This window comes from Harmonia axyridis, chromosome 2 (assembly GCF_914767665.1).
Source record: "Harmonia axyridis chromosome 2, icHarAxyr1.1, whole genome shotgun sequence".
Classification (NCBI taxonomy): domain Eukaryota; kingdom Metazoa; phylum Arthropoda; class Insecta; order Coleoptera; family Coccinellidae; genus Harmonia; species Harmonia axyridis.
Genome location: NC_059502.1, coordinates 46874660 through 46901440, shown reverse-complemented (window position 1 = coordinate 46901440; position 26781 = coordinate 46874660). Strand labels below are relative to the sequence as shown.

General features: G+C 34.1%; 2 protein-coding genes across 2 annotated transcripts in view; one reads left to right on the top strand and one right to left on the bottom strand.

Moving 5' to 3' along the window:
- The window catches only part of LOC123673717 (vitamin D3 receptor-like), a 307940-nt gene that overhangs the window by 77410 nt on the left and 203749 nt on the right, over nucleotides 1-26781 (bottom strand). The window lies entirely within an intron of this gene.
- On the top strand, nucleotides 6301-16378 carry LOC123673716. Its single transcript, XM_045608362.1, has 8 exons — nucleotides 6301-6452; nucleotides 8779-8988; nucleotides 9565-9774; nucleotides 10353-10562; nucleotides 10945-11148; nucleotides 11254-11367; nucleotides 12869-14887; nucleotides 15378-16378. Exons 1-8 carry the CDS (start codon nucleotides 6311-6313, stop codon nucleotides 15608-15610), a joined length of 3342 nt encoding a protein of 1113 aa, XP_045464318.1. The 5' UTR covers nucleotides 6301-6310; the 3' UTR covers nucleotides 15611-16378.

Genomic DNA, 26781 nt, shown 5'->3' with positions numbered 1-26781 from the left:
GCGACAGTTGCTCTGTATCGTACTGCGATTTGTCACACGCAACGCAGCATATTCATAAACAAAACCACGAGTGATACAGAGCGTCGCGCGAACCTCGCGCTCTGTACTATACAGGCTTTTGCCTTTACGCTTCCGGGACAGTCTTGGAACTGATATATGTATAATGCTGACTTCCAGTACCCTAATATACTGCATAGTTCCAGGACGTTTATCACGTTGATATCGTCTCTATTGCGTTCTTATAAAATCTATTCATTCGATTTCGACTGTCCCGCATGTCAGAAATATCTTTGCACAAGGAATGAAAATGGTTTTCTCAATGAAATTATATTCTTCTCGGAATCGGAATGACATTCGGTTCTAAATGTGCCATTGGTCCGAACATTTCTCGGTATATGAGTGGAAGTTTCCGCTTTAGATGGGAAATTAACTATTTCTTCGCATTTCAATTCTTCAAGTAGAAGTTCACTATATGTATAAATGACATGAGGAAATATAAGATGTCAATATGTAGTACGCAGTTCAATGGGATATCAGGCGATATTTTTGAAATATATCTCTTTATTGTTGAGTTTCGGGACATTAATTTTCGGTTGAAATTTTTATCATCTCGCATTACGCAATAAATATATATTTTTTTCATTCGTTCTTTTCTTCATGAAATGTGTGGGTCAGGAATTTGTGCAAATAATATGTGGATATTCCTTTCTATTGCTTATGGGATGCAGATGTACTCGCATTTGAAAAAAGTGATGTATGCAGGGTCTTCCATTGGAAATGTCCATAAGAAGTTTATGGATAAATGATAAGGTTCGACTCACTGATGACGAATCCGTCCTCAAATTCAACTCTGACCGTTCAGCCGTATAGGTACACGATAATTCTCTAATGAAAGGTCTTAGAAACTTAAAATTTTCAGAGTAGGTTTGGATCAGAAATGCCGCGGTTAAGTTCGTTTATGGATAAAATCCGATTATGGTTTCCGTAAATATTGACGTTCGAAATTTCATTTTCTTGTTGATGTCGGAACTGCAGTTTCGATCGCGATAAAGATTTCCAATTGGATGGAAAATGACATTTAAATGCTTTGTGCAAAATTTAATGCTCATCATCTAATCAGCACAATAGAAAATTAAAAAAGAATAACCAAAAAAATGACCAATATTTACGTGACCACACAACTGATGGATATCAGATTATGAAAACCATGACAAATGGACTATAGAAGTTTCAAGGAGAATATTGAAAATAGAGCCGTGATTACAGATCCGATTCAATTGAGATTTTGAATGTTCATATACAGGGTGTTCCAAATTGAGTCGGCACCATTGCCAACTCTGTTATTATGGATGCTACGATGTCGGTTAAATGGGCAAACTGGTAGCATTCTCAGTGGCCTTCTCGATGCCGAAAAAAAAAAAATAGACGCGTTGTCATAATATTTCATAAAATGATATTTTTTCAATGGAACACCCTATATTTTTTCATGCATTTAGATTCGTAATAACATTCTCAGCAACAAAGCTTATCTAACATTTTTTCGTAAAGGTGAAAATAAGACAGTTGTATTAATAGGAAACATTTATAACAGACGGATTTGATAAAATGCTATAAAATATCGAGTTAATGTTCAAAAACACCGCCTTCTCGTTGAACACATATTTGGGCCCTGTTAATTTTTGTTTTGTTTTCGGCATTTTTGTTTAAGATTATCGAGTAATGATCGGATGATGAGGATGAACCATTATTTAATTCGATTGCGCCCACGCTCGACTCTAGATAATTTGATATAAAAAATGAAGAATATCATAAAATAATGGAATGTGGTATGAAATAATGAAACTTATATTTCTCAAGAAGGATCAGTTGGAAGTGATGAAATAGAATTGTTTTCTTATATTTTGCATTCCATTTTTGAGGAATCAACATTCTGATTAGAGATTTTTTTTTTTTCTTTCATTGAAGGCATCGACTGCTATGGTCATTAGCCTCTAACCTAACCATCACCGGACATGTACAACATCCATGACCTAGCCAGGATTCGAACCCGGTACCTTCGGCACCACAGTCGACATCTCTGTCCACTGCACTACCGAGGTAGTCTGATTAGAGAATTGAAAAGATAATAATGCAGAACCCCAAGTGGTCATGAAATCCGGCAACGTAAAGCGAACGCCGACAAGCCTGATGAGTTCTTGAAAACTTCACTTTCACTTTGAAAATGTGTGCAGTAAAACTGTCTGCGCGAAAATTTGAATTACACTTCTCAGTTTAGTTTTTAGTGGTGTTTCCGAATATCGAAACAGATTTTCAAAATTCCGATGTACAGGGTGTTGTTACGAGGATTCAAACTATTCATAATTTTTTGTTAACCAGGACCTGAATTTTCGAGGTGGTTATTGCATGATACGTTTGGGCTCTCAATTAGGAACATATTTGCCAAATATGAAGAAAATATACTGGGTGGTTCGTTTGAAATGGCCTCTGAAAGGAACGGGCAAAACGCATAAAACACTCTGTATCTCGCCTACGAAGACTGTAAGACCCAATGAATGGGGTATCTCCAGAATCGCCTTGGTGTCAACTAAGCACCTATGAAGTATTTCCGTTTCCCAATGAAACACCCTGTATACGCGAAATTTGCAGGGAAGGTTCGGATCTCCAATGCCGCAGTTGAGTTCGTTTAATAAGCAGAACCTGAATAGGGGTTCCGTAAATATGGCCGTTCGAAATTTTGTATTTTGTGAATTTCGAAACCAAAGTCACATTTGCGAGGGAAATTTGCATTCAGATGTAGAATGACCATATAAAGCTTCGTGCGAAATATCTTGTTGATCACTTGATCAGAACCATAGAAACTCTGTTACCACAGAACTGACGTTGAGTTGAGATTTTGGGTATTGATATAAAATAGCAATGCTAAGCTCCTCGCCAAATTTCAAGCTTATCGCATAATGAGAACCATAAAAAATTAACCATAGAAAATTCAAGAAGAATATTGGATATTAAAAACTTGATATCTCTGTGATTACAGATCTGATCAGATGGAGATTTCGCGTGTATACATAAAATGATCATTCGAGACTGCGTGCACAATTTCGTGCGGATAGCATAAACAGAACAATAGAAAATTCAAGAAGAATTAAAAAAATGTACACCTAATATATAAGTTACAACAAATTTGCTCGAGTTGAAATTTTGCCTGAATATATAAATTATCAATTTTGATCTTCATGCAAAATTTCGTGTGAATAGAGGCTTCTACATAAAATTCAAGCAGAATATTGAAAATATTAAAGTCCGGCTTGAAAAGACTCCTCGGGGTCGGTATAGAGATGATTCAGATATAGGTACATCTTTTTAATGTTGAATTTCGGGACCGTAACCAGATGTCTTCAATCCATATAGTGAATTCTCCAGTTATCGGCAATACAAGGGTTGTAAATAAATGTTTACACCACGTCTGGTGTTTTCTTCAAGATGTGGATGATGATATTCCCCCTCTTATCGAATTTTTGCTGCAAGAGCCCTAGTACAGCGTTGCCGTTCGTACGATAATTATCGTTTTGTACGATAATTTGCTGCTCAATTCTATGTACGATATCGCATGTACGATAATAGCGTTTTGTACGATAATTTCAGTGTACCTATCATTTGAGCTAAAGTGTCAATAGATACTCAAAATATAATGAAACTCAGTATGACCAGATTTAGTTGATATCCAATTTTTCAGTAGATTATTGCATTTTCAGGAAGTTTTTAATAGGAAGAAATCATTTGATAGATTTTAGTAGTTTCAAAAAATCTAACCGAGACGGTTGGGAATGTCTAGACTCAAGAATGTTCCGATGAATCAATTCATATTCAATATAATATACTTTTCAATTGAAAAGGGCGTATCTGCAAAATAGCACATTTGGGATATTTGTCTTTGAAGACTTTCATTTCATCCACAGATTCAATTGAATTAATATGAAGAAAAAATAAATGATAATGCATGTTAATTAAATTTAATCTGTAGATGGCACAAATGAAAGTATTTAAAGTTCAATCAATATCCCAAAAGTGATTTTTTGTAGATACGCACGCACTTCTCAATTCAAACGTCAGTATAGATTCATCATATTCCAATCTGATCACGCTGATGAAACTGTTGAAATGATGTTCGATCAATACATTGCTTTCCGGAAATAAAGAGGATCTTATACGAATTCAATACAGTAATTACAATATCTTATGCATAATGGACCTGTACTTAGCAACTCTCATGCTTGTAGACACCTCTGATAATGCTTTGTCGGCATTATCCATAACAGAATTACGGTTCGTTTTATGGGTCGGCTTTAAAATTCAGTAAAGACGGATAACTTTTTTGACCGTTATGCAAATTTAGGTAGCTATTATTTGAAAGCGTTGAATATTTTGCAATAACCTGGACCACTTTAGGAATCACTGGCCTGGCGTATACCGATGACGAATACAAAAATCACATTTGGCAAAACCAGAGGCAACGCCGACAAAGTGGATATACAAAGGATAATAATAAATCTCGAAAATAGACGTGCTCGTAGGGAAATAAAAATAATTATCTTGAAAGCGATAATAAACTAATAAACTCTGAAGGGTGCGATTTTCGACTGCCTTGAAGATTTCAAAGGAAAGTAAAATGATTATTGGTTCATTTTTATGGAATTTTTACGAAGATATATCTCTGTATTTCCAATCAATTATTTAGATTCATAATATTTTATATGTGGTTATGGGAGCAAATGTTCAATTGTTGAAAGCACATTAAAAAGACCATCAAAAATATAATATACGTTTCAATTGAAAAGGGCGTATCTGCAAAATAGCACATTTGGGATATTTGTCTTTGAAGACTTTCATTTCATCCACAGATTCAATTGAATTAATATGAAGAAAAAATAAATGATAATGCATGTTAATTAAATTTAATCTGTGGATGGCACAAATGAAAGTATTTAAAGTTCAATCAATATCCCAAAAGTGATTTTTTGTAGATACGCACGCACTTCTCAATTCAAACGTCAGTATAGATTCATCATATTCCAATCTGATCACGCTGATGAAACTGTTGAAATGATGTTCGATCAATACATTGCTTTCCGGAAATAAAGAGGATCTTATACGAATTCAATACAGTAATTACAATATCTTATGCATAATGGACCTGTACTTAGCAACTCTCATGCTTGTAGACACCTCTGATAATGCTTTGTCGGCATTATCCATAACAGAATTACGGTTCGTTTTATGGGTCGGCTTTAAAATTCAGTAAAGACGGATAACTTTTTTGACCGTTATGCAAATTTAGGTAGCTATTATTTGAAAGCGTTGAATATTTTGCAATAACCTGGACCACTTTAGGAATCACTGGCCTGGCGTATACCGATGACGAATACAAAAATCACATTTGGCAAAACCAGAGGCAACGCCGACAAAGTGGATATACAAAGGATAATAATAAATCTCGAAAATAGACGTGCTCGTAGGGAAATAAAAATAATTATCTTGAAAGCGATAATAAACTAATAAACTCTGAAGGGTGCGATTTTCGACTGCCTTGAAGATTTCAAAGGAAAGTAAAATGATTATTGGTTCATTTTTATGGAAAAAAATTTCGTTTTTCGTTTCTGCAAGAATTCTGAAATTTCATATTTTGAAAATCTTGGGAGGGGTAATTACTATATAATACTAGTACTCTTCACTATTTCTATACGGTCTTGCTTACTGACTGACTGATATTTGTACGTTTTTGAGACTCAATTATTAAGTGAAGTTAGTGAAGGTGTTTGAAGTTTTTTTATAAGTTATATTTGCCTTTGACCTAAGGACTTTTTGTTTATTCAGTTATTAAAGGTAAGAGCTTAATATACAATTCGATATTTTTCAACCTTAAAATTACTTTTTTGAAGATATAAAACTTGAAAACGATTTATATTTGAATGTATTAGATTTTTGTGTATAACCAATATCGGGTGTTTCATGTCATCGTATATAGGCAAAATCTCGCTCATTTGACGAGATAATAAAAAAATTTCTGTTACTAGGGCCTAGTAACAGTTGGAATAATACAGATCTATTCTGAATTTCTCCAAGTGAATATTAGAACTCTGAAAATAGACGAGCAGATAAATTCGATTTTTTTAATCTGAAGTTGGTTGTGTTGTGAATATTTCGGAGTGAAAACTTGTGTTTGAATATTTCGATCTTTTTGTAAGGTAAGATCTATTGATAATCTTAATTGAGACAGTTAAATAAAGAAATTGTGTTTTCCAGGAAAGCAAAAATGTTTGGTCTAGTTCATTTTCCCGACCAGACTTACGGAATATATTCAATGAAAAATATTTCAAAGAAAAAAGGAGATAATAATGCCTGCATTGTAAAACATAGAGGTGCCAAATATGAAGCAGTACTGATAACAGAAAAAGGTGAGTTGTTTTTTTATATTATCACCCATAATTATTTTTTATCGATTGAAAATAAGTTGTTAGAATGAAATTTCTTTTTGAAAATCTCCAGGGATACATATGAATTTTGCCACTATAATTGAATATAGAATATTCTTAATTGATCACAATACTGCAAAGTTCCATAACACCCCCTGTACCTCCTGTTTCGTAATCAGAAATTTCGAAATGAAACTTATTGTTGATAAAATAAAATTAAATTTTTTCGAGTGCCTGTATCCGAATTGATCGCTCTATCATTTCATCACGATGTCTGTAGTTTTTGAATTCCGAGCCGGAAATGGTTTCAAAAGGTTCCACTCACTGTTGACAAATCTATCCTCAAATTCGATTCTGTCCGGCCGAACGTTTATACGATAACTTCCGAACGAGAACTCGGTTGCTAAATTTAATTTAATTTTCTGAATGAACTCAATTTTCTAAGATAATTTTTGTGAGAAAATTTTTTCATAAATCGAACCAAAATATTTTTTACATATCTAAAGCGAAAAAAAATCAACAGAAATTGATGAAATGTTTGATGATTGTACTTATCTCTATACCTCACACGAAAGTAAAAAAGAATCGATAAATATCGAACAGTTCCTTCATTAAAGCCATCTAAATTTTTCTTTTGGTCCTCTAGCATAATTGAAAAAAAAAACTGGTAGGGCTATGATGGCCAAAAGTTTGAAATTGAGCTGTCGAAACAATTCAAATAGTAATGAAAATTTATCACAAAAATATTTCACTGTAATTCCAATGAATCTATGTTAGGGGTCGAACTCTCGACCTTGAGTTATTACCTGTGAATTATAAATTTGAACTCATCCAAGGATAATTCAATTTTGTTAGAAGACCGGAGGAGAATTTTGGATGGCTTTAATGAAGGAAGGTTTGATATTTTTCGATTCAGTTTTCATATTCGTGTAAAGTATGAAAACAAGACAATCGTGAAATATTTCATCAATTTCGGGTGAATAATTTTTTCCTGTAAACATGCAACAATTATATTCCTTTCGATTTATAAAGATTTTTTTATTGAAATTCTTGGAAAATTGAGTTCATTCGGAAAATGAAATTCAATTTGACAACCGAAAAAAAAAATTACGAACATTGCAGGTTTTCCGCCAGTTTGAAATTTTTTTTCAGGGTTCTTTACCTTTTTCGAATTTAGCACCAAAAAATAAGTTGGTGTGACCAGAAATCGTAACTTTAAAGGTTCATACTGATCATGTTCAATAAAATATTGCTCAGAAATTACGTTGAACCCTTTGTGTCTCAAGTTCGCTTTGAAAACGAGATATATGTTGTCTACCTTCGGCAGCACAGTGGTTTGGGAGACGGCTGTGATGCTGAAGGTACCGGGTTCGAATCCCGGCTAGGTCATGGATGTTATGGTATGATGAGGTTACATGTAAGAGTAGCTTCAAGCTAAATGTCGCCTTGTTGTATCTAATTGAAGAATAAAGTCGTTAAAAAAAAAAAATATGTCATAAGACAAAAATTATTCTCCCGGTGTCATCTACACGACCATATATGTTAATCCAGTTAATAATAAAACACCCTGTACATATAGAGCCAAACATTTCAATTGACTATATCGGCTGTCCCAAATTCGTTGTCTAGTGATGGGATCTCAGAAAACTTTTGAGCTAGCAAAAGATGAATGGCACATTTGCGGACTCGAACAGATAATAAATTCAACTGTTTTCAAGCTATAGAAGAAAATTGGAAATTGGCGTGAAATGAAAAGTACTACAGTCACTTTTTTGGTAAAATCCATTGGTATAATTATTTCATTCTTATTGCTTACTTAGTCTAGAAGTTATAATACATAATTGTTGTTTATTAAAAACCACAAATGTTTCTAAAATAAATAAAATCGTTTTTTCAATTTTCGAAGATATATAATATGATAAATAAATTTCTTTAAAAACTACAAAAATCATAAAAAGTTTCAGTTTCACACGGCAAATCAACCAAGGGCCTATTTATGATAATTTGTGAACTTCTGATAATTAAATTATTTGGTGGTCAGTAAGGTCTCCGGATTCAACATCGTTAAATTTTTTATTTCATATGAATAAAAAAAATTGAAAAAATTAATCAATTCAAACAAAAATGAATTTTCCCTTATGAATTGAACACAAAAGGAGAAAGGGATTCCGTTTTGGACATTAGGTATTCATCTTTTGAGAATTGAAGTTGAAAATATGCCATCCATTATATTCCTTTCTTAAGGTTGTAGTTGAGATTTTCTGAGTGACAAATAATATATTCATATCGAATCTATATTCATTTTCAGAGAAAAAAGAAGAACTGAGGGTACTTCAAGATGAAATGGTTGGACAGCTAAAATCAGTAAAGAAATCTGTAAGCGATAATAATTTCACTGATTCGAAAATTGGAGAAAAATATGTGGATATGGACAGACCATCTACTTCCTCCATCAACCATAAATATGTTTCCTCCGTTGTTAAAAAAGATGAAGAAAGTAGTGATGAAGCAATTCAAGGTAATTACTTTTTCTCGAAATATTTTCAATAACACGGTCATTTGACACGTATTTTCAACCTTAAATCGTAATATTTCGGTCAGATTTTAGCTGAAATTCGGTAAAAAGGCAAAAAATATCGGAAATTAGGGTTTCCACTATTTTCAGAATCAAGCATTTGAATATATAAGTTTAATAAAGTATCATTCTTTATGTCACCTGATTAATCATTTATTTCTTTCTATATGAAAAGTCAGTTAAACTTTCAATTTTATTGTGTTGATGAAATATAGCTTTCAAAAATTCAAAACGAATCGTTATTAATTAGCATTCATTAACTATAAAAATTCATAAAAATGAATCATTGAATCCAAAATGAGATTTCACTCATTAATGAATAAATAAATAGGGATTGGTTTTGGTCATTATCCATCTTTTAAAAATCGAAGTTGAAAATATGCCATCCATTATTCCTAGATCCTATGGCTACAGGGCTACTATTCAATACCATCGAATTTTGCCCACCGGGTACAATTAAGTTTTTCTGAGTGACTGTTTGCAATAAAATATTTATATCCAATCCATATTAATTTTTAGAGCAAAGAGAAGAACAGAGGATTCTTCAAGATGAAACGCTCGAACAAAGAGAATCAGTAGAAAAATCTATAGGCAATAATCATTCCACTGATTCAAAAATTGGAAAAAAATATGTGGATATGGAAAGACCATCTACTTCCTCCATCAACCATGAATATGTTTCCACCGTTGAGGGTAGAGATGAACAAAGTAGTGATGAAGCAATTCAAGGTACTTACTTTTTCTCGAAATATTTTCAATAACACGGTCATTTGACACGTATTTTCAACCTTAAATCGTAATATTTCGGTCAAATTTTCGCTGAAATTCGGTAAAAAGGCAAAAAATATCGGAAATTAGGGTTTCCACTATTTTCAGAATCAAGCATTTGAATATATAAGTTTAATAAAGTATCATTCTTTATGTCACCTGATTAATCATTTCTTTCTTTCTATATGAAAAGTCAGTTAAACTTTCAATTTTATTGTGTTTTGATGAAATATAGCTTTCAAAAACTCAAAACGAATCGTTATTAATTAGCATTCATTAACTATAAAAATTCATAAAAATGAATCATTGAATCCAAAATGAGATTTCACTCATTAATGAATAAATAAATAGGGATTGGTTTTGGTCATTATCCATCTTTTAAAAATCGAAGTTGAAAATATGCCATCCATAATTCCTAGATCCTATGGCTACAGGGCTACTATTCAATACCATCGAATTTTGCCCAACGGGTACAATTAAGTTTTTCTGAGTGACTGTTTGCAATAAAATATTTATATCCAATCCATATTCATTTTCAGAGCAAAGAGAAGAACAGAGGATTCTTCAAGAAGAAACGCTCGAACAAAGAGAATCAGTAGAAAAATCTATAGGCGATAATCATTCCACTGATTCAAAAATTGGAAAAAAATATGTGGATATGGACAGACCATCTACTTCCTCCATCAACCATGAATATGTTTCCACCGTTGAGGGTAGAGATGAACAAAGTAGTGACGGAGCATTTCAAGGTACCTACTTACTTGTTCTTCACATATTTTTGATAACAAGATCATTTGAGTCTTATTTTCATCCTCAACTATTATATATGTATGTATATTATAGCTCAATTCACGAACAACTTTAATTTTATAGTGACGCAGTGGCGTACCCAAGGGGGGGATAAGGGGGATATATTCCCCCAGGAGGAATATCCATTGTATGTAACAACCTTATATAACACAATCTTATTATGAGTAAGCAAACTTCTTTGGAAAACTTCTTCAAAAGAAGGAAAATGCGAACAATTTTTTCTATATCCTCCCCAAGGCTTATGCCTGGGTACGCCTCTGTAGTGACCTGATAGCTAATAGCTATATCGAGGGCTGATATTGAATCTTTATTGATTTGCAGAGAAAATAATTATAGAAGATATATTGCTTAATCCGCGGAGATCGCCAGAAAAATCTCTAGTCTATGAGGATTTCAATGATTTTTCAATTGGAACAGAATATGTGGAAATTAACCGATCATCTACTTCTCTTATGAAGAACTTCGATGATACTGTTTTCTCCACTGTTTGTGGAGAGGAGGAAGACAGATATGCAGAATTTCAAGGTACTTCATTTATAATAATCAACCTTCCTTGAATATCCCTGTATATTTATGTGTGATCATTGTTATCATGCCATTGAATTAAAACGGTATTATATTATGCTTCAGATAATAGTACCATGGAAGCTTCAGATATGAATGTTGACAAAAACAAACAGAGTATTATGCAACATCATGGAATACCAGTTCAAGTGGAACCTGAAGATGAGATAGAATTATCAGGTAGTTATACCCTTCTCAGAAAAAGCATATATTTTCGTGAGAGCAATATTAATTGATTAAATTAATACCCATATTCCTTGAAACTTGTTTCTACAATCTATACTGAAAAATGAAAAAATATATTTGTTCAGATATCGTTACTGTAAAACCTTCTTTCGAAATTTTTCGAATCTTTTGCTTATACAGGGTGTAACATGAGTGGTTGGCTATAGCCTAGTGGTGAGTGTAGGTTATCCAGGCTTTTTAGAGAAGTGGCTTGTTGTGTATCTTAAGACAGTTAGTAATGTACAGGAAGATTAATGAAAATCGGCTTCAATTTCGGATAACCATTACTCGCAAATCAGCAGTCCGATTTTATTTGAATTTTGTGGGTTTGTTCACATCAAACAACCTTTCAGAGCGTTCAATGTTATTTTGATATTTCTAGGGCAATAATAAGATCTTTGAGATTTTTCCCTGAATCACCCTGTATCTCCGAAACTAACAGTTGGGATACGCAACAAGCTACTTTTCTGAAAGGCCTGGATGACTTGCATTCACTACTAGGCGAAGGCCAACCATTCAAGATACACCCTGTATAGAACAGTAATTCCTAATAATGGGACCTGCAACATTTGCCCAATGTTCCATACCTCTTAGAGAAATTATTACTTGAGCTTTCCTGAAAGAAAATAAAAATATGGATCTTCATAATATTTCTAAGGTTATGGTTGTTATGAAATCATAAAAAGTATATATTGTACCATTCGAAACAAGTCTGAAATTAAATTAGTTTCATTGTTAATTATTGTCAATCGTTTATTTCATATGCAAATATTTAATTGGACGTTGGACTTCTAATAGGCCATCGCGGTGAATCACCCTGTATGTAAATAATAAAATATAATAAATATTTATATACATTCTATACAGTGTGTGGATAACGTGAGAAATCAAATTAAGAGCTGTGTTATTGAATCTTATCAAGCAAAACGCTCTTTCAGGTGAATTCAAGTTTTTAATTAACCATCTTATGGTAACATTGCTCATGAAGACCATATTTCACAGAGTCACAGCATGATTTTTTTCTAATTATTAATCCAAATATTTTCTCTCCTTTATCAAACTTGCCTTAATGATGGTGTACACAATTGAAACCGTAGATAACAAATTTTTTCAAAAGATCACACATTTTCTGCAATTTACCTAAATAATGGTGTGAAAGATTGTAATTAACGTAACTTATTGCACAACCTCATGTAAGTAGGTATAATAAAGCAGCTAAAAAATGGGGTAGTTATTTGAAAGAAAATATGACGTCAACCTGTAAAAATAAATGACGTCATGAGTGAAATCATAAGAAAACATTAAATAACTCACTTATTGATTTTGCCCCTTTTTTATCTACACACTTTATATGTTCCCTAATTCGAGAAATATGAAACATCGCGCTGTCGCTTTCTTGTGAACCTAAATGTTTATAACTTCAAAGTTTTTCCTAAATTATTATTATTATTTTCAGTTTATGGAGACAATTCTGATGATGATTCAGATTATAATTTATCTACTTATTCAGAAACGCAATCTGATAACTCACGAGATGGCAGTCGGAGCTCAACACCATGTTCCTTTCTATCTGAAATGGATCTGAATATTGAGGAGAAAACGCAACCGAATGAGTCCAATAATAATTCCCTCTCGAAAAGCATCCAAGTTCATTTATCTGCCTCGTTAAACGAACCAGGGTGCGATGATGAAAATATGATGGTAACTGAGTCCCGCGGAAGAAAAGGAGACAAGAAGGCAAATTTTTGTTTCTACTGCCATACGAAACAGCAAAAAATCTCACGACACCTAGAGAATAAACACAGCGGTGAGGAGGAGGTGAAAAAATTTATTATGTTACCAAAAGGTAACGTAGAAAGGGCCAAGATTATTGGTCAGATAAGAAAAAGGGGAAATTTCCTTTTTAATACGAATGAGAATTTAAATGATGGTGAGCTGATTGTGGCGCGACGGCCTAAAAGCAGCAGGAATAAAAGTGGTAGGGATTACAGTGCATGTGCAAACTGTAAGGGATTTTTCTCAAAAGCCACCCTTCGAGTGCATTTCAGATCCTGCACAGGCATTGATTCCGACATTAAAAGATTGCCAAATTTGCTAAGTAAAAAAATCACATCAAGAATACATCCTATGGCATCAATAACTGTGAGAAATCATTTATTCCCACCGCTGAGGGAGGATGATGTATGTAGAGCAATCAGATATGATGAACTCATCATCATTTATGCTAACAAAATGGTGGAAAAATATAGAGAACCGAGACATTTCCAAATGATAAGGCAGAGATTACGATTAATTGGTAATTTCCTCATTAAAATGAAGGCACTGAGTAAGGAAATAAATAATTTAGCCTCTATATATGACCCAAAATTTGTAGACATGGTTTTATCTGCTATAAATATGTGTGCCCGGTACACTGAAACTACGAACTGCTTCGAAGCTCCTTCGGTAGCGTTCAGTTTGGGCACACTGCTGAAGCAGATTGGCAATTTATTAATAACAGAGTGCATTAAAAACCACAAGGAAGAAATGCGAAAAAATGCTAAATATTTCTTGAAAGTTTTCGCTCAAGAAGTGAACATAAATGTAAACAGAACTGTTGCTGAAACTCAACTGAAAATGAGTAGAACAAAAACAGTTATGCTACCCACAATGGGCGACATAAAAAAACTCAGCGACTATTTGACCAAGAAGAGAAAAGACGCCCTTGAGAAATTGAAAATTTGCTTCTCGTCATTGGCCTGGATAGACTTAGCAGAGGCAACGCTAACGTCTATCCAGGTTTTCAATAGACGACGCGCTGGAGAAGTCGAGAGAATTAGCATTACCGAATTTGAAAAATACGAAACGATTGAGAGAAGTAATAATGATCTATTTCAATCACTTTCAGAGAAATCAAAAGAAATTGCAAAAAAATATGTTCGATTCACTATAAGGGGCAAGTTGAATCGGACGGTTCCTGTTCTATTGGATACTCATTTATGTGAGTGCATCCAATTAATAATAAAAAACAGAACAAATATGAGGGTCCACAAGAGTAACCCTTATGTATTCGGTACACCAGGGTCGGATACAAAAAAGCATCCACATCTGAGTGCCTGCACTTTGATGAGGAAATTCTCTGAAGCTTGTGGTGCTGAGCACCCGACAAGACTACGTGGCACCAATTTGAGGAAACATATAGCCACTACGTGTATTACTTTGAATCTTGAAAATCAAGACGTAGTGGATTTGTCGAACTTCATGGGCCATTCGGAGAAGATACACAAGGGCATTTATCGTCAGCCCATTATAAGTAGGGACATTTTGGGCATTTCACAACTCCTGCAAACAGCTCAAGGAGAAAATGAAAATGCAAGCAGTGATGACTCCGAAAATGAGGTTGTCAATGATGAAGAACCAATTCCTACAAATGAAATCAATTCAACAGGAGGAACTCCAAATCTTAGTGGGGGGAATAGGAGGAATTCCAGCAAAGGTGAGATACATAATTACATTTCATTCGAACTGCTAATTGTAATCAATTCACCAACCTCAAAATAGTTTTTTTTTCAAAAACATCTTGAAATTTCGACTTTACTAATGTCATTTCCCGAAGCAATTTTTTTTGGTACGGCCGTGAACGTAAAATAGTGATTTCATCACTATATTTTATATTATAGTATTACCAATCGAAAACAAATCTACAGCTGAGCTCCAGCGAGGGCTCTCGTGAAGTATATTGAATTTTTCCACTCCAGATCTAAAATATAATATGAAAGAACTTGAATTTCAACAATTCATGTTCATTAGGACCAAGTGAATCACTACGGAGTGGAATAAATGTCTCTTAAAAAAATTCTCTTGATATATCATACGATTTATGTTTGAGAAAAAAAATTGCTTGTGTTGTTAGAGTAGAATCACTCTCGTCTTGAAAAGTTACTGAAACTTGTGTATTGTTTCAACTCTTTTTTCCATTTTTATAGCCCATACCCTATCTGGCACCCTCAAAAGAGTGAGGTGGACCCAAGAGGAGAAGGATGCTATTTTCCGTATTTTCGGAGAATATATGAATAGAAAAGCTCTACCTCCTTTGAAAGTGATACAAACAGTGATAAAAGAAACTCCTGTTCTTCAGAATCGCACGTCACCACAAATAAAGACATGGATTCACAATCAGCTGAAGGGCTCCAAGAAGAAACTTTCATTTTCAAACTGAATATTTGTGATATTTTTAATTTATACATAGTCATTCGTTTTTATTCATATTTATTTATTTTTTCATATATTTATTTACTTTTCAAGAAAGTTGTTTATGTTTCTTCATTTTCATTCATTTATTTTCATTTATATTTGTTCGTTTTATTTAGAGATTTATTTATGTTCCTTTGAAATTCATTTATTTGTATTCTTAAGATTTTTTCAAGATGGTGTTTCTTTCGAAACACTTCATTTACAATTGAAGTTTATTATTTTTCTTAATCAAAAACCAAAGAAAAACCGAATATTTTATTGTCACCATATTTTTATGCCTTCAACTGGAAATTCCTAACTAGATATTACAGAAGAACTAGGTCGACTAGAAATTTGGAAATGGAGATTAGAATATTTATCATTCCTGGCTCTTTCGTACATATAGAGAAGATATTTAAATTTGAAAAGAATTATGATTCCCTTGACTTCCTCATTATTTAAAATACTTTACCCAATAATTTAACTTCACCTTATTTTTATGACCTTTAACTGGGAATACTCAAGTTCAATCAAGAAGTTACTGAGGAACTGGGTCGACTAGAAATTTGAAAATTGAGATTAGAATACTTTCTCAATCTAGGCTCTTTCGGTTATACAGAGGATCAAAAAAATGTTCATAACGGCGACCCCCCCCCAATTTAAAGGCTAGGATCGCCCTTGTCATAAATGCAATTTCTGTAACGAAACTACAATGAAATATATTTTCGAAAATAAAATAATCCTCATATTAAGACCAATTCTGTTCACAATTTTCATCACTATTCGAAACGTCCTATGACGATATTTCGAAAATTCTCAGCAGAGTTTTGAATAATTATATGACCCATATACAGTATTTGATTCCTTCATTCTAGTATTCACAGCCAAAATCTCATTCCACCAAATTTTTTTGCGTCGGAGTTATCGAGTTTTTTTCAGAGATGCTCGAATTGACAAATTGAAATATCTCAAAATCGGAAAATTTTGAGCACATGAGACGTCAAAATTAGCCTCATTCTAACCATGCTTCCTAAATCTGGAGTGAAATATAGGGTATTTCCTAATAAAAAACACAGGTTTTGTGCCTACCACCTGAGACACCCTGTATATAAGAATATATAGGGGGTGTCACACAAAAGCGGATTGGACGGTGACTATTGTTTTAAATTATATAGATACCCTATATTTTTTGGGGTATTTCAATTCCAGGAACATTCAGCATATTTTTACATATTTTTTCACTCATTTTCCGTTCAACAGTTTTCCAAATATTTGTGATCTCGGCAAAATTCTATATTGTATGTATCAATCGCGTTATTTAAAATAGCGTATTAATTTGAATAATTTTACAGATTCTGGTCGTAGATTACGAATCTGGGACTCACGAAGTCTGTAATCCTGCTAGTTTTTCCGTAATAAAATTGTAAATTTGGTTTAATGAGGGTAAGGTTATTCATAATAATGGATAGTTTTCTTGTATTTTCTTAATTGGTTCTCGTTGTAAATTATGAATTCCTGAAAAAAAATCTGTTTTCGTCAAAAACTAGGATTTATTAGTTTTGTTTACATCCGATGGAGGATATGATATTTCAAACGGAACAGCTGACAGAAACGATTGAAGCCGCCATGGGGTGTAAATATGAATACAATCGTCGTTTTGACAAAGAAAAAAGGCTTGAAATATGATTAATTCACCATATCTAACGAAAAACAATTGGGAAATTACAAGCAAAATATCTATTATTAACCTTCATTAAGCCAACTTTACAATTTTATTTTGGAAAAACTAGCAGGATTATAGCATTTTCGTCACCCAGATTTCAGATACGACATAACTCCGGACATATATTCATAGATTTTTCTTCAAACGACCTGACGAATGATCCTCTAGAGTTTTGTATCGAGGTTAGGAAATACCTTTTTCATCTGAACAGAACTAGGACAATTAAACATTCAGCAGGAAATTGAAACAAACGATGTTGAACAGATGTAGTTAAGAACCCATTTATTTTATTAGCATATTTTTATGCGAAGAAATATAATACGGAGACGATCGAAAAATTCCGTGGAGTTCTTGACATAATACAGATTCCATATTAGGTATACTCATATCCACATTGCCTATGGTTCTATAAATATTTCATTGTCAAATTTTTAAGTATTAATTCTCGAATATAACATGAGCGAAAATATGAAACTGAATTTTCATTCAAAGCAATAAATATATTTACTCTTGGAAAAAAGGGTTACTTTCGAAATATGTAGTAACAAAAAATGCTATTCAAAGAAAGTGTTGAAAATGCCTGCCACCCACTTCTTCGCACAGCATTTTTGTTGTTTTTGATATAGGTATATTATAATATCACATCTTTTTTCAAGAGTGAAAATATTAAAAGTTTTGAATGAAAATTCAGGCTTCATATTTCAGATTATATTATAATCGATATTGACAACTTGAATTGAATTTGAATTTCATTGATAAAACAACAACTCTACTTACATATCCGGATTCAGAATCGATTGAGCATTCAAAAGATATGAAAAAATATTGTGAAGTATATTTTACAAGAAAAAATTTCTACTTTCTAGAAAATCGGAAGTTCAAATGAGGAAACAAAGGCTGATAAATTGTCTGTAGAACTTATTTTGAAAACCAGTCAAATTTGCAGAAAAAAATTTTTGAAAAAACTGTTTTTCCTCAATAAGTTTACTCGCCTTGGTTCGATAGTTTTTCCAATAACATATTTGAATAGTCTGTGGAATATACCATCATATTGATGGGACACGTTCCAATTTTGGTTGAAGGATAAGCAACAAAATCCAGTGATCTGCTTACGTGAAAAATGCGATAAGAGGAGGAATAGCATCGTCCATTTCATAAACCGACGTGGTGAAAACATTGATTTACAACATCTTTGATATTGCCGCTAATTGGAGAATTCGCTAGAAGTATTAAAGACATCTGGTGGCGGTCCCGAAATTCAACATTAAAAAGAGGTACATAAATATATCCCAATCATTTCTATGTCGACTCCGAGGTTAATTTTTTATTGTTCTCATTATGCGATCAGCTTGAAATTTGGCGAGGAGCTTAGCATTGCTATTTTATATCAATACCCAAAATCTCAACTCCGTCAGTTCTGTGGTCACAGAGTTTCTATGGTTCTGATCAAGTGATCAACAAGATATTTTGCACGAAGCTTTATATGGTCATTCTACATCTGAATGCAAATTTCCCTCGCAAATGTGCCTGTGGTTTCGAAATTAAAAAAATACAAAATTTCGAACGGCCATATTTACGGAACCCCTATTCAGATTCTGCTTATTAAACGAACTCAACTGCGGCATTCGAGATCCGAACCTTCCCGGCAAATTTCGCGTACCTATATAAGTTCAAAAGTTATAGTGTATTAATTGTAGTGAGTCGAGCTAAATTGTTTGGACTATTCACTGCTGAGAACTCGGAAATTGACATTGTGACGAAATAATAAAGCGATAAACCTCGAGGCGAGCGCTCAAAACTGAATGGGATGGAGTTGGCCCCTTTTCATAAGTACAAATTTCGGAAATTAGTGTCCCTCGTCCATAAATTGATAACATATCTGAATAGAAGGAAGGAAGAAGATATGTTACGTCATTGAATATTTCGCGGGAAACTGATGTCTCCAAAAACACCATTAAATAGATGTATATTCATTTTGATCGCGTATTTTTACGCGAAGTGAGATAATTCGAAGGCGATCGATAAACTGATAGATATGAAACAACTACATAGTTTTTAGAGTTTTTCCAATATTTTTCCAGATGAGGGTGAAGTTTTTGACATCAGTAATCATTCAGATTTATATGAATCCTGGCAGAGAGTCAAGATCAGAAGAATATTTTCCACAAAAATATTCAATTCGTGAAGTTCGTTTATACCCAATATAAAAAATCCGAATTTTCTCATCCAGAATAGTATACATGTCTGAATGAAGATAAAAGTAGAATATTACATAGTGATTAAGCAATAAACCGAAGTCCCAGATGCTAACAGCCAACATTCAATAGCAGTACTCATATTTTTCGTATTTTTTTTTTCAGTGGATTAATGAATGATGATCGAAAACTTGATGGCAATGAAATATTTATAACAGTTCATCTGATATTATGGTAAACAGGGAAATGTTTATTCACAGTATACGTACTTGTCTTTTTTTGTCATGTGTTGTTAAGATCATTGCTGTTGAACTGTTTTATAAGGAAGTCATTTTTGGAATTCAATATCATAGAAAAAATTAGATTTAGAATACGATACGCTAAATAAATTCCAATCATAATTATGAAACAATTGGGATATGTCATAATAAACGGGGAATCCAAATGGAACAGAAAAACCTTTGTTCATTTATTGAATTAATTTCAGCCCGGAGGGAGTGGAAATATGTCTACGAAACGTTGGCAAAGTTAGAAAAGTGTTTCAGACACCGAAAGTCCTATCAACACTGTTAACCTATATACATGTACTTTGTTTCGTTATGACTTTTCAACTGATATTTCTTACTCGACTTTTCTTCATTTTAAGAGATTTTGAAAACGAATTGTGGAATAATGGGCGTTTCATGAAGGAAACGTGACTGCGAAAATAAAATTTCTAAAAAACTTTCCAACATAAAATAACTTTTTTAGGGTAGGTCTCGGAACTGGACATTACATGCAAAAATTGATATATAAATTGACCAATAAAGAGTACATCAAGTTTGATGTTACCAAAGCTTTCTTAAACTTATATATGGTGAAATGAACCTATATACTATCGGATGTATACAATCTATCCATATGTACAAAATGTCTTGGAACTCAACGTTAGTCATATATATATATATATATATATATATATATATATTTTTTTTTCCCCTTCACACTTTCGTGGTTATATAGGATCAACCGGGTGGGAGCACCAAGGTAAAAATCCTGTCGTCACCTTCAATAGGAGTAAAGCACCTGGCACCTGGCACCTGGCACTATATATATATATATATATATATATATATATATATATATATATATATATCAACCATTTTTACTTCCCAATATACAACAATAGTAATAAGTTAGATAAGGGGTGTGGGAAAATTGATAAGTGTTATAATGTCACTCTTCTTTATTTCATTTAGTCGACGTTTCGATCCCGATGGGGACCTTCTTCAGGACTCTACAATAGCAATAAAAAACAGTCAAAATAAGGCAATCAGAAAACATGTAAAAATAGTACATACCGAAATACAGAGTTGTAAAGATCTTATTTGAACACAAATCAATAGCTCTCAAGAAAGCAACTAACAAGAACATCAACAACTTCAGCGAAAAAAGATCTGATACTTCGTTAGTAAAGGAGTAGAAATCAATTATAATCAGTAAATAAGGTAAACAGAATAATCAACAAAATGAGAGGTTGTCAAAAATGTTGTCAACCAGACTTGCCACAGAATATACGCACATGACAGATGAAACATAGAGTAGCATTAAATCACATTGGTCGCAGTAATTCACTCTCACCGAACTCAGAACAAATGCGATTTTTTTTGAAAGATTCCATGAACCGAAACCAATCCCCTCTCACAGAAATGGCCTAGAACACAGAATTCATTTTCACGTTATCCCTACGACTGCTGAACTTGTTGAAATTCTTTCTGTATGTGATCCATCCAATTCTCTCCCACCGAACTGGTCATAATGAATCAAATAAGAATAGATGGAGCTGATATTATTTACATCCCTTCTGTAGTTCATCGAACAGGCTTGGCGTTTAATATGATACATCTCTAAGAAACATCTTTTTCTTCCACTAACTTCAATTTCTAGGATTTTGGTGGAATCATAATTCATTGGATGATCTTTGTCCCGGGTATGGTCTGCTAGGGCACAAATCTTACTTGAATTCTTGATGTCGCTTTTGTGTTGAGCAATCCTTCTCTTCAGAAGCTGAGACGTCTGACCAATGTACACCTCACTGCATATTGAACAAGGAATACAATATACCACACCACTCATGTTATCAACAGTCATCCTATCTTTCACTCGACTGTATAATCTGTCAATTTTAAAATAAGATTTCTGAATCAACATAATTTCTGTGGTCTTTAAGAGGTTAATTGATGCGTTTGTCATACCATTAATTAGGGGAATAGACAAGTAAAGAATTCTACCCGTGTTCTCAGTGTCCACAGTGGTGGATGCGCTCCTCTCTCCATTCGTTGGCCGTGTCGAAGGAGTGGTATTGTAAATCAATCTGGACAATAACCTTTTTGGGTATCCATTCTCTAGCATCAACTGCATCAACAACCTCAGATTCTGCCGCCTTAGACTTGGATGGGCAACCTTTTCTATGCGATTCTTCAATCCTAAAATAATGTTTACCTTTTGTCCATGTGAATGATTAGAAAAATAGTGTATGTATCTCCCTGAACTTGTTGGTTTTCGGTACCAATCCAGAATCAGCCTATTTTCAAGTGTTCGAATCACCCTTGTATCCAGGAATGGGACTCCATTCGCTGTTTCTTCCTCCAAAGTAAACTGTATACTTTCATGTTCACTGTTAAACTTGTCTAGAACGAAAGCAACCTGGTCTTTAGGTACAGCACATATTAGATCATCAACATATTTCTTGATGAAAGGAATGTGAAAAGGAATACTAACAAGAATGCCGTCCAGAAGGAAATCCATTACTAATTCAGAAATGGATGGACTGAAGTTGGAACCCATAGGGGAACCGAGCACCTGCTTGAAGAACCTACCATAAAAAAAAAAATAGTTTGAAGAAAACAGGAACTTGATGGCATGGATGAATTCTTCTTTTGGTAGACTTGTGTGGTTTCTGATAGTATCCCACTTGTTCTCAACAGCTGAAACTGCCAACTCGACAGGAATGTTGGTGAAAAGAGATACAACGTCCAGGCTGATCAGGACATAATCAACAGGTAACTGGAAATCATTCACATACTGGGCAAAAGCAAAGGAATCTTCAATAAAATATCTACTTCTGGTAGAAGAAAGACATTTAGACAGGATGTCTGAAACAAAAACTGACAGTTTGGATGTGGGGGTGTTAACAGATGATATTATTGGTCTCAAGGCGAGAATGGGTTTGTGGATTTTTGGTAAACCGTAGAATCTAGCTGGAACTGAATTGTAAATGTAAATGTGATTTACCTTGTATTTGTGTTATGTGGCCCTCACTGACCCATCGTTTAATCAATGCATTACATTTACCTTGTATTGTAACGGTTGGATCTCTGTTAGTAAGAAGTTGGTAATATTGTTCATTAAGTAAAATTTCGTTGGAGAGCTCTATGTACTGATCCTTATCCATCAAAACCGTAACATTGCCTTTATCAGCCCGTAACACAAGCAATTCTTGATGTTCACTTAGGTATCTCTTACAGTGGTAAAATTCTCTCTGGAAAACATTATTAGTCCTTTTTCCAGGTTTGATGTAGTTTGTGATAATATTAACAGCTTGGGAACGTTTGATGTTCTTTCCCTCATCTGACAGTCTATCATTAAGATCAATAATGCCCTCCACATCTGACAACAGCCTCGACATGGATACCTCCCTTAAAGGAATATCAATGCCGAATTTGGGGCCCAGTGCTAGAAATTTCAATATTCTATCTGGTACAATAACAGTACTAACAAATTATAAAAGTTTAATGAGTCTTCTTGATGAAAGATATTTAATATAAATCAAATAATTTGACACAAAGTTGTCAAATTATTTGATTTACAGTACTAACATTCTTAATCCACCTCTCCTGTGGTTCTACTCTCTTCAGAAGTTCATCCGATAGAGCTCTCACCTTCATCAGATTTCTCTCCCTAATAGCAGCAAATTCTCTTCTGTACCTTCTGAACTGGTAAGTTTCAAAACGACTTAGCATCTCTGGTGGAAGCAACCCCTCCAAGATCTGCCACAACCTGGAAGAATCACACTCCATTCTTCCTATCCTGCTCACAGTCACAGTGATCTCAAATTGAAGAATGAGACGTCTTGATTTCTCCAACATAGCCTGAACCTGTCTGGACGAACCTGAATCACTTGCTGAGCTGAACAAATAATTCATATTGTTGGAAATATGTTTGGAAAGTAAACCCTGTCTTTTGCATTCCAAAAGGAACACTCTTCGGTTTCTATAAGATGCCAGTTTCATATTAATGCTACTCTATGTTTCATCTGTCATGTGCGTGTATTCTGTGGCAAGTCTGGTTGACAACATTTTTGACAACCTCTCATTTTGTTGATTATTCTGTTTACCTTATTTACTGATTATAATTGATTTCTACTCCTTTACTAACGAAGTATCAGATCTTTTTTCGCTGTTGTTGATGTTCTTGTTAGTTGCTTTCTTGAGAGCTATTGATTTGTGTTCAAATAAGATCTTTACAACTCTGTATTTCGGTATGTACTATTTTTACATGTTTTGTGATTGCCATGTTTTTGACTGTTTTCTATTGCTATTGTAGAGTCCTGAAGAAGGTCCCCATCGGGATCGAAACGTCGACTAAATGAAATAAAGAAGAGTGAAATTATAACACTTATAAATTTTCCCACACCCCTTATCATACTTATAACTATTGTTGTATATTGGGAATTAAAATTGTTGATATATATATATATATATATATATATATATATATATATATATATATATATATATATATATATATATATATATATATATATATATATATATATTTATTTTTAATTTCACACTTCCGTGGAGTTCCTTGAAGCGTCTCGGGCGTTAGCCAAGAGATCTTCTATTGTCTTGATGGCATTAATGCGGAAAAATAACCTGCCTTATGATGTTCACCGTACCCAATATTACTGCCTTCTGCATCCACGTGATAGCATTGGTTGGCAGGTTCAGCTCTTTTAGGTGCTTGATCGCTTTTTTGTGTACAAGGCCATTAGTACTTATTATCATCGGCATTATATCCACTCGTTTCAGCCTCCACATATCTCTTATTTGTCGAGACAGTACCTCATATTTCTGTATTTTTTCTCCATAAGATCTTGTCAGGTTGGAGTCCCAAGGCACTGCGAAGTCCACAATCACTGCGTGTTTCTCCGCTTTTTTCCATATTACGACATCAGGTCTATTGTGCTCCACGCCTATGTCGGTGATCACTGTCAGATCCCAGTATATTTTATATTTCTCATTCTCCATAACTGGCTGAGGAGCGTAAAGGTGATATGTCATGAAGTGCGGGAGCAGTTGGTACTGCAGACACAGCAGCTGGTGCACCACTTTTCCTATGCTGTTATGTCGGGCCAAATATTTTGTTCCAGCGATTGCCGAGCAGGCTGACGATAGATGTTGTACCGTCTCTTCCGCAGATTGGCACAATCTGCATCTTGTGTCCTCGATGGAAAGCTTCATGATGTATTTGCTATGAGTCCGCGTCGGCACAACCTGGTCCTGGATCGCGAACAGGGTTCCCTCCGTCTGGGGATACAGGTATCCCTGTGTGAGGTAGGTGTTGGAATGAATTGGATCTACTTCGGGTTGGTGTAGGCTAGCGCGAAATCGTCCATGCAAAGCTTTTGCCTGCCAACTTCGTTCCAGTCTTGTTGTAAAATTCTCTGTTTCAGGTTCCCCTCGGTTCTCCTCCCTTCCCCAATCGGTGGTGCCCTCCTGTGTTGCTATCCATTGATGTACAGGTAAGTCTGTGTTGTTGAAATATTGTGCAATATTCTTTTCCTCTTGCAGACACGCCGCTTCTATACAGACTAAGCCGCGACCTCCCTGCTTGCGTGGTAAGTACAGCCTTTCCGTTGCTGAGTTGGGATGAAGCATGCCGTGCTCGGTGAGTGTTGTTCTTATGTGCCTGTCTATTTGTTGTAAGTCCGTCTTAGACCAGGTGAGTATACCAGATGAATATGTGAAGGTAGGTATGGCCCAGATATTTAGTGCCTCGATTTTATTTTTTGCTGAGAGCTGCGTTTTCAAAATCTTCAGGACTCTTGTCATCAGCTCTTTTTTGACATTTTGCTTATTTTCAGTTTGTTTGATTTCATATGTCTGTTGAATGCCCAAATAGTTATACCTTTCCTCTATTGCCAATTCCGCTATTTCCCTTCCATCAGCCATTCTTATATTTCCATCTCTCACCATCTTTCCCCGTTTGACCTCCACCATGGCGCACTTGTCCAGTCCTAGCGACATTCCTATGTCATCACTGAACATGCTGACAAGTTCTATTTCTATTTCTTTCTATTCGAAAAAAAATCGAAAATAGAGCTCCGCTGAAACGAGAATAACTTCGAGGTTTTTGGATGGAAAATTTTCATTTTTAGGATTTTTCAAGATGTAAGATTGATGTATCCACTTTAAAAATCGAAATCGCGATTCATGATACAGGGGGTGAAAAAATCGCTTTCAAAGTTAGGGATGACAAAATCGTGAAAAATCAATTTTTTCAAATTAGAACCCCATTTTCTTATGGCAGATATTGAATCTACGTTAAAAAATAATGTGAGTGTATGCATCACACCCTTGCCCTAAAGTGGATATTTTCTGAGTTATTCACAAAAAACTGTTTTTCGTCTTGAATTTTCAGCTATTTCTTTTCCCTTCACGCCAAAAAGATGAAATTTTCAGGAACTGTTACTTAAACCATGTTTTAGATTTAACTACCCTAATATGCAAGAGAAAAAAGTTACAGGTTTTTCCTAAATAGATGGCGAATTTTGATTCGAATTTGTATCGGAAACCTCTTTATTTCATCTAATCGGCCATCGGTTTTCTCTCCAGTGATAAATAAATAATTCCTTAAGAACCATATGCAAAAACTTGCCATGTTTTACATTCTTTTTTTTTAATGATAGATATCATTAATTACATCTGCCAAATTCCTCTTTATTCAGTAGCATTTTGTGTTTACTATTAATTTGGTGATAATTCGTATTAAGTTATAGAATCGATCACTATGCCTAATTTTACCAATGAAGATTCTTTAAATCTCATTCTACTTCATGGAGAATGTAATAAAGTTGTAGATAGAACGATTCGACTGTTCATTGAGAGGTTTCCTGACCGACCCAGACCAACGAGAGATACCATTAACAGAACCATGACAAACTTGAGAAATGCCGGATCTTTCGTTGAGAAAACT

Bases quoted from the DNA above. Each gene is read 5' to 3' on its own strand.
- LOC123673716 (XM_045608362.1), top strand. From the start codon at position 6,311: ATGTTTGGTCTAGTTCATTTTCCCGACCAGACTTACGGAATATATTCA. The intron at 10,563-10,944 runs GTACCTACTTAC...ATTGATTTGCAG, and splicing joins TAGTGACGGAGCATTTCAAG to AGAAAATAATTATAGAAGAT. The intron at 11,149-11,253 runs GTACTTCATTTA...ATTATGCTTCAG, and splicing joins CAGATATGCAGAATTTCAAG to ATAATAGTACCATGGAAGCT.